At 39.1% G+C, this 13,240-nt stretch overlaps 1 protein-coding gene across 3 annotated transcripts in view; it reads left to right on the forward strand.

The window, feature by feature from the left end:
• LOC123371030 overlaps positions 1 to 13,240 on the forward strand; it is a 105,229-nt gene that overhangs the window by 38,926 nt on the left and 53,063 nt on the right. For all 3 annotated transcript variants that reach the window (XM_045018132.1, XM_045018134.1, XM_045018133.1), the window contains one exon: positions 6,713 to 6,812. In XM_045018132.1, coding sequence (XP_044874067.1) covers positions 6,713 to 6,812 — 100 coding nt within the window. The remainder of the gene's footprint in view (positions 1 to 6,712; positions 6,813 to 13,240) is intronic.

A 13,240-nucleotide genomic window follows, 5' to 3' on the forward strand; every position in this document is an offset into this window, starting at 1 on the left:
CTGTGTGTGTAAACCCTGCAGTGGGCATCTAGCAGTAGGGAAAACTAACATACTGTAGCAATCAGATGTTACCTGAAATGAGCCACAGTGGTGCATATTTCAAGTCCTGTATCTTGAGAGGTACTGGGCTGTGTATCAGCTATGTGATTTTAAGCACTTGGGAAGTTCCCTAGTGGTATATTAATACAAACGCAAGAGTATCTTATTAGTTAGTATCAGGGGGTGGCTGTGTTAGTCTGTATCCACAAAAACAACAAGGAGTCCGGTGGCACCTTAAAGACTAACAGATTTATTTGGGCATAAGCTTTCGTGGGTAAAAAACCCACTTCTTCAGATGCATGGAGTGAAAATTACAGATGCAGGCATTGTTATACTGACACATGAAGAGAAGGGAGTTACCTCACAAGTGGAGAACCAGTCTTGACAGGGCCAATACAATCAGGGTGGATGTAATTCACTCCCAATAATTGAGGAGGAGGTGTCAATTCCAGGAGAGAAAAAGTTGCTTCTGCAATGAGCCAGCCACTCCCAGTCCCTATTCAAGCCCAAATTAATGGTGTTAAATTTGCAAATGAATTTTAGTTCTGCAGTTTCTCTTTGAAGTCTGTTTCTGAAGTTTTTTTGTTCAAGTATGGCTACTCTTAAATCTGTTATAGAATGTCCAAGAAGATTGAAGTGTTCTCCTATTGGCTTTTGTATGTTACCATTCCTGATGTCCGATCTGTGTCCATTTATTCTTTTACGTAGAGACTGTCCGTTTTGACCAATGTACATGGCAGAGGAGCATTGCTAGCACATGATAGCATATATCACATTAGTAGATGGGTAGGTGAATGAGCCCCAATGGTGTGGCTCATGTGGTTGGGTCCTCTGATGGTGTCACTAGAGTAGATATGAGGACAGAGTTGGCAACGAGGTTTGTTACAGTGTTTGGTTCCTGGGTTAGTGTTTCTGTGGAGTGGTGTGTAGTTGCTGCTAATGCCAGTAGGTACCTAGTCCTTCCTGCTTCACAGGGAGCTTTTGTATTATAAACGATAGGACTGATGATGTTTTTTTACTAAATATCATGGGTTATTCAGCTTTCACGCACAGAGCTATCCAGGCCTGATCTTTGATGTTTACGAGGATTGTAGTGGGGGACTCCCTATTTTGGGGAGAGGAAGAATCTCTGACCTCTTTGTGGCTGTGAAGGAGCCATCTCGGTTTCCACCGACAGCATTAGGATCATCGTAACCTCCCTCCCAGCCACTGGCTTGCTACCTGCAACTGAGCCAACTCCTCCTGTGAGTTACTAGTGCAGCCTGTAGCTATCAAGGGGGAAAAGCTCAGTGAAGGAGCTGACACAGTGGTAGGCTGCTGGACTATGGGCGGGCAGAGGAAGCGGGAACATGGTCTCCCCACTTACCCACAGGAGTTCCCTGTGAGGAGGACAGAAGGTAATAGTAGACTGGCAGAAGAAGTGTACGACCCAGTACCTGTTGGGGAGGAGGAAGTTAAAAGAAGGGTAGACCCTAGTGAGCAGAGATGGTGCCTTCTTCTCTCTAGGGTTCTACTGATTCTAATGGGAAACTGAAATAAAATGTGGAAGAGACAACTTAATGAAGTAGAAAGTGAAAAGGGCATTGAACAAACAGAGAATGAGGATAATCTCTGACTGGTTTGGCTCCACTTTGTTGGATTCTACCTTTTTGGTCGCTTTACTTCTTTTCTCTGCCCATTTTTTGCTAGAATATATCATGAGTCTAATATTCTTTATGTACAACATTCCAGAAGCAGAGTCTAAAGCAGTATGGGTTTTGTAGAAACTAATAATACGTTTAATATTGAATGTTGGCGTGTTTTCATAGAACATCTCCTTTCCCTGTGAAAATTTCTTTATAGCAAAAGACCAGAAGAAAACGGAAATGAGGAAAAAAAGCCTCCTCACATTGAGAGGCCAAATCCTGCTCCTGTTTGAATAAATGAGAGTTTTGCCATTGTGTTAAATGGGATCAGGATTTCATGTGAACTTATCAAATAAACTTTTAGAATTTTTCTCCATGTTCACTAACAAACAGAGTAAATCTCTTAGCAAAACTAGGTTTGAGACACAAAGTCTGCAGTGAAGAAGTTCAAGTTTGTATTAAGTCTAACATGACCTTGGATAGACCTAGAGGGGTTGCAAGAAGAACTTAGCATGAACTGTAAATTGTATAATATAGCTGACTGTCAGGAAGAGGAAATATTTCACAACACTTTATAATTCCATGTGAGAAAAATCTGATCTGTAGGGTTATAACTTTATGCAATCCCATTTCATATAAAAAATAGAAACATTTATTATTGTTCCTAGGGAACTGAGGATGGTATATTAGATTTGTATTCCAAATAACTGATATAGGGCTTAATATTGGAACTTTGATCAAAAGGGTAGAATCAAAGCTGACGCAAGCATTTATCTTACTGAAGAACGTAAATTCTCACTTGAAAAAACATAGGTATGGTTGGTTGCTTGTGGTAAAAAAAGAAACCTAAAGCTGACAGAGGCTGTCACTGAAATGAGAGTAAAAGCAGAAAACGATCAGAGGAAACTGCAGGAGGAATCTTATCCCAGCTGCAAAAAAGGAGAGTATTTAGAAATGCCGTATTTAGGCAGATATGATTAGGGATTACATCTGCACAAGACAAGCAAAAATTGTTAAGTATAAAGAGAAAAACATACAATAGAGAGGTTTTTTTTTTTTTTCTTTTTTTTAAAAAAGGTGAAATCCTGGCACCGTTGAAGTCAATGGGAGGTTTGCCATTGACTTCATGGGAGACAAGTTTTCATCTTAAAGCTTTCACCAGAGTGTAGACCCCAATAGAAGATCCTCCAGTGGCAGAAAGTCCATTCCAGGGCAGACTTTGCAGAATGAAAATCAAAGTGAGAAGTGTGTATGGTTGGCCTGGGAAGTGGAGTACGGCTAAGGAGCTAGAAGAAGGTATGGGAGGGTGGAGGTAGTGAGTTGACTTAATGCGTCCCCACAGCAGTTTCTGCTAGCAACATAAGAATAACCATACTGGGTCAGACCAAAGATCCATCTAGCCCAGCATCCTGTTTTCCAACAGTGGCTAATGCCAGGTGCCCCAGAGGAAATGAACAGAACAGGTAATCATCAAGTGATCCATCCCCTGTTGCCCATTCCCAGCTTCTGGCAAACAGAGGCTAGGGACACCATCCCTGCCCATCCTGGCTAATAGCCATTGATGGACCTATCCTCCATGAATTTATCTAGTTCTGTTTTGAACCCTGTTATAGTCTTGGCCTTCACAACATCCTCTGGTAAGGAGTTCCACACGTTGACTGTGCGTTGTGTGAAAAAATACTTCCTTTTGTTTCTTTTAAAACTGCTGCCTATTAATTTCATTTGGTGGCCCCTAGTTCTTGTGTCATGAGAAGGAGTAAATAACACTTCCTTATTTACTTTCTCCACACCAGTCACGAGTTTATAGACCACTATCATATCTCCCCTTAGTTATCTTTTTTTCAAGCTGAAAAGTCCCAGTCTTATTAATCTCTCCTCATACGGCAGTCGTTCCATTCCCCTAATAATTTTTGTTGCCCTTTTCTGAACCTTTTCCAATTCAGTATATCTTTTTTCTTTTGAGATGGGGTGACCACATCTGCTCTCACTACTCAAGATGTGGGCATACCATGGATTTATATAGAGACAATGTGATATTTTTGTCTTATTATCTATCCTTTTCTTAATGACTCCCAACATTCTGTTTGCTTTTTTGACTGCTGCTGCACATTGAATGGATGTTTTCACAGAAGTATCTACAATGACTCCAAGATCTCTTTCTTGAGTGGTAACAGCTAATTTACACCCCATCGTTTTATATGTATAGTTGGGATTATGTTTTCCAATGTGCATTACTTTGTGTTATCAACATTGAATTTCATCTGCCATTTTGTTGCCCATTCACCCAGTTCTGAAAGGTCCTTTTGTTGCTCTTCACAGTCTGCCTGGGGCTTAACTATCTTGTGTAGTTTTGTATCATCTGCCAATTTTGCCACTTCACTGTTTACCCCTTTTTCCAGATCATTTATGAATATGTTAAATAGGACTAGTTCCAGTACAGACCTCTGGGGGACACCACTATTTACCTCTCTCCATTCTGAAAATTGATCATTTATTCCTACCCTCTGTTTCCTATCTTTTAACCAGTTACCAGTCCATGAGAGAACCTTCCCTCTTATCCCATGACAGCTTACTTTTCTTAAGAGCCTTTGGTGAGGGACCTTGTCAAAGGCTTTCTGAAAATCTAAATACGCTATAACCACTAGATCCCCATTGTCCACATGCTTGTTGAACCCCCCTCCCCAAGAATTCTAGTAGATTGGTGAGACATGATTTCCCTTTACAAAAACCATGTTGACTATTTCCAAACAAATTATGTTTATCTGTATGTCTGACAATTTTGTTCTTTACTATAGTTTCAACCAATTTGTCTGATACTGAAGTTAGGTTTACCGGTCTGTAATTGCTGGTGTCACATCTAGAGCCCTTTTAAAAAATTGGTGTCACATTATTTATCCTCCAGTCATTTGATACAGAATCTGATTTAAATGATAGGTTACAGACTACAGTTAGTAATTCTGCAATTTCACATTTGAGTTCCTTCAGATCTTTTGGGTGACTACCATTTGTGACTTACTGCTGTTTAATTTATCAGTTTGTCCCAGATTGAGGTATCTGATGATACCTCAATCTGGGACAGTTCCTCAGATCTGTCACCTAAAAAGAATGGCTCAAGTTTGGGAATCTACCTCATATCCTCAGCCATGAAGACTGATGCAATGAATTCATTTAGTTTCGCTGCAATGGCCTTATCGTCATTGAGTGCTCCTTTAGCACCTCTATCGTCCAGTGGCCCCACTGGTTGTTTGGCAGGCTTCCTGCTTCTGATGTACTTAAAAACAAATTTGCTATTTTTTTTTGAGTCTTTGGCTAACTGTTCCTCAAATTCTTTTTTGGCCTTCTTCCTAATTGTATTTTTACACTTCATTTGCCAGGATTTAACTTCACTAGGATTCACTAGGATTTAACTTCCACTTTTTAAAGGATGCCTTTTTGCCTCTCTCTCTGCTTCTTTTACTTCATTATTTAGCCATGGTAGCTCTTTTTTGGTTCTCTTACTATGTTTTTTAATTTGGGGTATACATTTAAGTTGAGCCTCTATTATACTGTCTTTAAAAAATTTCCATGCAGCTTGCAGGCATTTTACTTCTGGTGCTGTACCTTTTAATTTCTGTTTAACTAACCTCCTCATTTTTCTGTAGTTCCTCGTTCTGAAATTAAATGCTACAGTGCTGGGCTACTGTGGTGTTTTCCCCGCCACAGGGATGTTAAATTTAATTATATTATGGTCATTATTACCAAGTGGTCCGGCTATCTTCACCTCTTGAACTTGATTCTATGCTCCGCTTAGGACTAAATGAAGGATTGCCTTTCCTCTGGTGCGTTCCAGGACTAGCTGCTTCAAGAAACAGTAATATAAGGTGTCAAGGAACTTTATCTCTGCATTCTGTCTTGAGGTGACATGTACCCAGTCAATATGGGGATAGTTGAAATCCCCCATTGTTATTGTTGAAGTTTTTATTTCAATAGCCTCTCTCTAATTTCCCTGAGCATTTCACAGTCACTATCACCATCCTGGTCGGGTGGTCGGTAATATATCCCTACTGCTATATTCTTATTATTGAAGCATGGAATTACTATCTATAGAGATTCTGTGGTGCAGTTTGGTTCATTTAAGATTTTTACTTCATTTGATTCTACACTTTCTTTCACAATTAATGCCACTGCCCCACTAACGCGACCTGGTCTGTCCTTCCGATATATTTTATACCTTGGTATTACTGTGTCCCATTGATTATCCTCATTCCACCAAATTTCTGTGATGCCTATTATATCACTATCCTCATTTAATACAAGGCACTCTAGTTCACCCATCCTATTATTTAGACTTCTAGCATTGGTATATAAGTACTTTAAAAACTTGTCACTTTTTAGCTGTAATTGAATGAGACTTTTTTTCATTTGACTGTTTCTCATCAGAGCCTACCTGTATTTTATCTTCCATACTCTTCTCCTTAGTAGAACATAGAGAATCTCCATTAGTAGATCCTCCCCTAAGGGATGTCTCTGTCCGAACCATGTTCCGCGCTGCACCCATTGTCTTTCCCCAAGCCTGATGGATTTTTAAAAGTGCTTTCCTCTTATGAAACTACTGAGGAAAGAGGGCACAGTGTTTTCATTTCCCTCTCCTCCATGAGTGAATCCCTCCGGGCACAGCAGGCTCTCCTCATGTAGGGTTTGAGCCTGACCCATTAGCTTTGACCCCACAATGTTTTCAATAGGTTCAAAATGAGACAAAAATGAGCTTGCCACCCCAATTTGAAAGTGAAGCAAGTGTTTCTTTTACTTAAATATTGGTTGAGATCAAATTAAATTCAAAAGTTCTCTAAGATATATTAGAATGCAACCCCAGACTTGATTTTAATTGGATACACACAGTTATAGTGCTTAGTAATATTGTATAGTGATTGGCTTTCTGCAGTGTCTCAACTGCAGTAGTGGTAGTTCAGTTTTGTATGATTCTACATGTTTAAATTTACTAGAACTCTGTATGCAAGTTAACCTTTTTTATCATTCTTGAACCCATTACTCCTAATATTTGGAAATAGGGTCCACGGGAAGCTGTTATCTGGCTTGCTGTACACCATAAGCAGAAAAAGGCTGTGGAAATCTTCTCCAGAGAGATTGCACCAGCTGGAACTGGAATGGGTAAATATTCACTACTTTCTCTTGGTATCTGCCACTTACTTTGTTGTTTATTAATATTGTGATTGATAGATTTGGGGATTGGTCCTGCTTTGAGCAGGGGGTTGGACTAGATGACCTCCTGAGGTCCCTTCCAACCCTGATATTCTATGAACACAAAGACCCAGTTACAGGGTGTCCCCTAGTGCTATGTGCTGTATGAACACAAACTTGAACATATACTTTGCTGAAATGGGGCCTATGATATTAACAAACTTTTCAATTGTTGATTTTGTTTGAAGACTCGCCTTTTACTCCTCCCATGTTTCTCAGCATTGCTGCTGCTGCTACCTTTTTAAAAAAAACTTTTTATTAAGGCAAAGTTGCTATAAAATGTTAACATACTACATCGTACATTATTTATTCAGGATTAGGTTAGTATTCAAAGAATCTGGCTAAAGATTCTAGTGTGGTGGATTTGATTTAAATCAATTTGATTTAAGGAAGACTGGATTTAATCATGGATTTCTCTATAAAAGTGCATTCTTGTTGGTTGTTATAACCTTAATACATATTCTTCAAAACTCCGAGATAGATGTAGGTTTCATTTTTAGAAGGTACACACTATACATTTTTAAAGTGATTTATTTTGAAAATTTTTCAGATTCGTTTTACAGTGATATCAGAAAATGAATAATTGAAACTATAGGAAATGATGGTGCTCTTGAAGGTGGATAGTCTTCAGAATCCTGTATGTTGAGGATGGAGTCTCCTAAACAAAATAAGTCAATGCAGTTATTTAATTATTATTACCATACTGGTCATTTAGTATTACTCATTGCATTCCCTGACACTCAGTACTACTTTAAAGGTAAAAAGAACAGGAGTACTTGTGGCACCTTAGAGACTAACAAATGTATTAGAGCATAAGCTTTCGTGAGCCCACTTCTTCGGATGCTGTAGCCCACGGAAGTTTATGCTCTAATAAATTTGTTAGTCTCTAAGGTGCCACAAGTACTCCTGTTGTTTTTGCGGATACAGACTAACACGGCTGCTACTCTGAAACCTACTTTAAAGGTGAAATTGTAAAAGGAAGGTCTGCTTATTTCAGTGATTTATTTTTCATCACAACTGCATCTACCCATAGAGTAACAACTATATATTTTGCTCAAACATGAGAATTCAAGAATAGTCCAGTAGGAAGACAGGCAGTCCTTAAGAAAGAAGTATGAAATAAAAAAGTTTACCAACCTGAAGATCCTGCATGTTCAGACATGTTCCTTTCATCATCTTCAACGCAGCTTCCTCCTGAGAAGGAACACTTCTCATGATGCTGTTTCATTCAGGAATCAGGCCTTGCATTTCTTTGTGCACTGTTTGCATTTTGCATGCATGCCTGTCTTACCCACAAGTAGAGGAACTTCATTAAAATATTCCCCAACTGGGTCTCTTTTACAGCCTGCTGCCATTTTCCCTTCTAGTGAGAGAATGATATGGAAGATCTTAAATCAATGAAGGCTACACTCAGAAAGACCTCAAGCCTTCTGGAATATGCTGCTCAAACAGTTTCACTTTTGTTTCTGCTGCCTGTCCCTCCCTTCTCACATTTATTTCCAGATTTCTTCTCCTTGTCCAGATCTATTCTGCCCCCACCAATCTTCTATTCAATGAACTTTTTGAAACTTTGCACTTTTAGAGAGAGGTAAGGGACTGACTCTGTGCACACAAATTTGCAGAGGGACAATAGGGTTGAGGTCTGTTATTTTTCACCTCTTTCTTTCTTTGTTTAAAACATTTTTGCTGTTAACAAGCATGTTACCTCTGGAAACACAAATCCACAGATTGAGAACTGCAAAACTAAGCATCTCTGATGGTATCTTCTAGACTGAGCACTGAGTTTCATTGGATAGGGTTTCATTAGGGACCCAATCCTATGGGTTTCTGTGTAGATTATTTAGGTTAATCTATACAGAAGCCCGTGGAACCCCATAGGATTGGGTCCCTAATCCATGAACTCTTCGAACTCATTTACAAAACTTTTCATAAACATTACATGAATATATTGTCTCATGCTATAGAATTAGAATGTATAATCCCTATTCTGTGATGAATTATCTTTGAGCTATAATGTATCTTAATTAAAACTATCTTTAGATAGATTTTTCCCTCAAAAATCCGATTTAAATAAATCCAACTTCTTTTTTTAAAATTTATTTATTTTTAAAAATCATTGATTTTTATCCACCTGGATTCTAGGTTGCTGGCTGGGAAGCCCTCCTCATCTGGGTATTCGTCCTTTTTCTTCCCCTCCACTTTTTATTGCCTTCCCACACACCTGTACGGCTATATGCTATATCTTTATTCTGTTACACCACATCCTTAGAAAACTCACAAATATCACTTTCGCTATTTTTCTAGCAGAATTGGATTAAATACTGCCATTTTGCTAGTGAAATAACATTTGTATCGGGAGATGAGTAACTCCTAGAGCAGGGGTCGGCAACTTGTGGCACGCATGCCAAAGGCTGCACGCGGGCTGATTTTTAGTGGCATGCTGCTGCCAGCTGGGGTCCCAGCCGCCGGCCCCACTCAGCCTGCTCCTGGCCTGGATTACAGAACCCCAGACCAGCAGTGGGATAAGCCACTCAGCCCGCTGCCAGTCTAGGGTCCCGTTCACCGGCCCCTTGCCAGCCGGGGTCCCGGCTACCGCCCACCCTCAGCCCACTGCTGGCCTGGATGGGTGGAACCCGGGCCAACAGCGGGCTGAGCGGGGCTGGCGGCCGGGACCCCAGACCGGCTGCAGGATGAGCCACTCAGCCTACTGCCGGTCTGGGGTCCCAACCGCCGGCCCCTTGCAGTGAATCCAACACCCCAAACCCCACTCACTCCCCGCAACTTGCCTTCTATCAGACCTTGACTGTGCAGTCTGCATATGGGCCACAGGGGTGGTACAGAACTCCTTGAGGCTGCTACTAAATAAGAATTGTGAATACAGAAAACCTATGCTGTGTTTTATATTTTTATATATATATATATATATATATATATATATACACACACACACACACAGCTACGGGTGCATGTGCGTGCTTTGCATACCAACACTCTCTATACATGAGTTGCCACTGACACCAGCCAACCCCAAAGTTCTGCTTTTGAAAAGCAGCTCAGGTGATCCCTATAATCGTTACTTTTTTTGTAAATGCTGGAGAGACTCCTAGCTTTAAAGTGATGCACTCTTTTACATAGGGCTTTATTTACTGAAAATCTACCCTCCCTTTCTCACTTGAATTTAAAAGTCCGGTATTTCAGATTCCATTATGTAGTAACAGCAGGTGTACGTGGATTTTTTCCTTTAATACTGATACTGTCTATTTAGGCTGCTAACTAGTCTTATTTTTGTTTTAATCAGGCAGGTCATATAGTTAAAGTATGCAGAACCTGTTTCACTAATTAATTTAGGATTTTGCTGTTTGGCTGATTTACCTGTAAGAAGTAGAGCTTATCCAAAACATCCAGTTACTTCCAGGTAACTTGCAATAGATCAGATTTACAGAATACATGGATTTTTAAACTTTAATTACATGAGCTGAACCTAAAACATTTCTATTTTCATGACAACTTTGGAATATTGATCAAGGTTTTTTTTTTTTTTTTTACTTTGGAACTGAATGATTAATACAACCCTAGTTTTTCAGTGCATTCAAAATTAGATATTTGTGCATTTGAATATACTGTACAATTTCTTGTTGCCTTTTCAGTGGTGTGGAGATATGGGTAATGCAGTGTTTGTTGATATTAAAGTTGTGTTTACAGAGGCAGGGTCAGTGTGTGGTCACTGTCTGCAAATAATATATTTTTCTGCCAGTTAGAACACAGTGCAGGACTCATAAGGAAATATTCCTGTATATGATATAAAAGGTTTTGCAAGTATTAGGGATAATTAATAGTTTGCAGATGTAGTTTGCTTCCAGAAAAAAAAAATATAGAGAAATAAGGTAACCTTTTATTGTTTGGGAAAAATATTGTATTTACTTATTTTATTATTAAAGTCTTCAAACATACAATTTTGTAAACAAGGAATTCAGACATAACTGACATGAACTCACCCTTTAGTTCCATTATTTCAAATGTTTAAATGTTTCCATTGTTTAATGGAATGAAAAACTAATAAATATCACCTCCAGCAATGTAACACAGCTGATAGACTATGTACGTTGTCTCCTTAATACCTTTCTCTGTCTTTTATTCATTGAATGAAGAAAGGCTGATTGCATTTTAAAATAATTTAATGTTTATAATACTTGAAGTTCATGCACTTATACTTGTCTTTCCAAATTCTTAATCTGAGTCTCTTATCATCTAAAACAACTATTGTCTAAGAAAACCCTGTTTGCAGGCCGCAATCTTGGAGTTTTATAATGTTGCAGTTTCTTCTTTCAAATAATTCTCCAAAGAATAAAAAAGGCCAGAATGCTGAGTTACTCAGGATACTGAAGTAAGGATAGAATGTGTATATTATCAAAATCTTTGAGATTAACAGTGAGCTGTGATTGTCAGAGAGATCCAGGGTGATTGGCGGGCCTCCTAACAGCTTTCATTACCAGATCTTCTGGAAAAGAAACAGGCAAAGATATTGGATGGAAACTTAAGCAGTGTGAGTTGGACCATCCGATTGTTGTTGTTGTTTTTCCTTTATAAAAGAAACATTTGATCTTTTACAGCATCCTGGAGAATGTATGTATACAGGAAATATGTTGTCTTACCTGCAGAACAGCTGCTAAACCATATTTAAGAACAATGCAAATTCAGAATACTTTGGGGCTATAAACAAAATTTCTTCTTTCCTCTTGCCAGGCAGGAAGTGTATAATTTTTGACCTCCTAACTTAAACCCCTGCTTGCTGTGAGTTTTTTGAGTATAGCAGAGGCTGTTTACAGACTACGCAGTTCATACCTCTAATACCACAGCAGTTCATTACTTGAGAAGGGCATTCCCAAATGTTACTTTAAGTATGCTTTATACATATGACATCTGTGAACACTTCTTTCCTGAAATGAACACAGTAATGTGTTTCATTTACCATTATAAAGTGTGTACATTCTGGGGTGGATTTTCAAGTTATTGCATGCTGCTTGTGTATGTAAAATAAAATGTAATATAAATGTTTATTAAAATGACCCATTGAGCCCATTGTATGTAGAGAATGGGTTAGAATTAGTTGCTTGGTTGATCTTGAATGCTTTATGGTACCTATAGGACATGGGGTATCCACTGCTAAACTGTCTTAAGGCAGTAGAAACTGCTTTAGAGACTACTTAAGGCTCTATCTCTAACAAGATTACACAAGTGTCCTCTTTCCACCCCACAGACCACTAACTTCTCTCTACTGCTCTGGGGAGTAAAGTAAATCTTGCTAATGTCCTGTGCAATCAAAAGAGGTAGAGAAGTCCGCTCTGGTGACCAATTGCTCCTCTTCCCCACTACTCCACCCACCCCCAAAAAAGAAAGGGAAAATATAGGCTTTTGGCCTACACAGTGGTGATTGAGCCAGGGACCTCCAGAGCTAAAATTATAAGCTGCTACAGCTTGAGCTAGAACGCCAATGCTTTATAGTTGGGGGTTATAACAACTCAGATCCTCTGGCACAGAGGAAGACCTGTAGCACATTCACCAATGGGTTACATACTTCCTAACATTTACGGAACTAGGCAGGAGAGGTTGAATTGCAATAACCTGACCTGTTCAAGATATGAACCTGCCTAGAAGCTGCTATAGACTCTTCCAGGAAAAGCTGCCAGGGAACAGGTGGATGATAAGGGATTGTCTATGATGCTGGAGTTAAAAATAAATCAGATTGTAGTCCTCAGTGCTATAGAAAAAGAGAAGCAAACTGAATCAATTAAAATAGAGACAATTCAGAAACAGTATGCTGAAAAATTAAAAAGACTTGATACAGTTTCAGGAAAGCATGGAGGAAATTAATTTTTTTTTTAAATAATTGAAAAAATTGTCACCCACACACCAGAACAAAACCAGGTTTTGAAAAAGACTTTGACAGCTCCCTGCAAAAGGAATAGGTTAAGCCCGAGTTTTGTCTGAGCAGTCAAATTGAAAGTGGGATTCAAAAGAGGTACGCCGAGTTAGAGTTAATGGAAGCTGTAATCAGGCCAGTTTGTCAAGGTCTCAGCCTCAGAAACTTCTTAGAGGGAAAACTGATCTGAGCCTATCAAAACTGAGTTGGATCTTAAGGTTCTATTAAGACTAATTTACTAGGAGTAGCCTACATTTGGCATCTAATACCCAGGCAGCAAAAGAGAGTAGGTAATTTATTTGGAAAGAAATCTGAGGTGTGGCATTTCCTCAATAAAGTAAAACTCAAGCCTTATGGGATACTGAGGCACAGGCATCCTTGGTCTCGAGTCAGTGAGTAAAATGATAATCTCCCATGA

The sequence above is a fragment of the Mauremys mutica genome, chromosome 5 (genome assembly GCF_020497125.1).
Source record: "Mauremys mutica isolate MM-2020 ecotype Southern chromosome 5, ASM2049712v1, whole genome shotgun sequence".
NCBI lineage: Eukaryota > Metazoa > Chordata > Testudines > Geoemydidae > Mauremys > Mauremys mutica.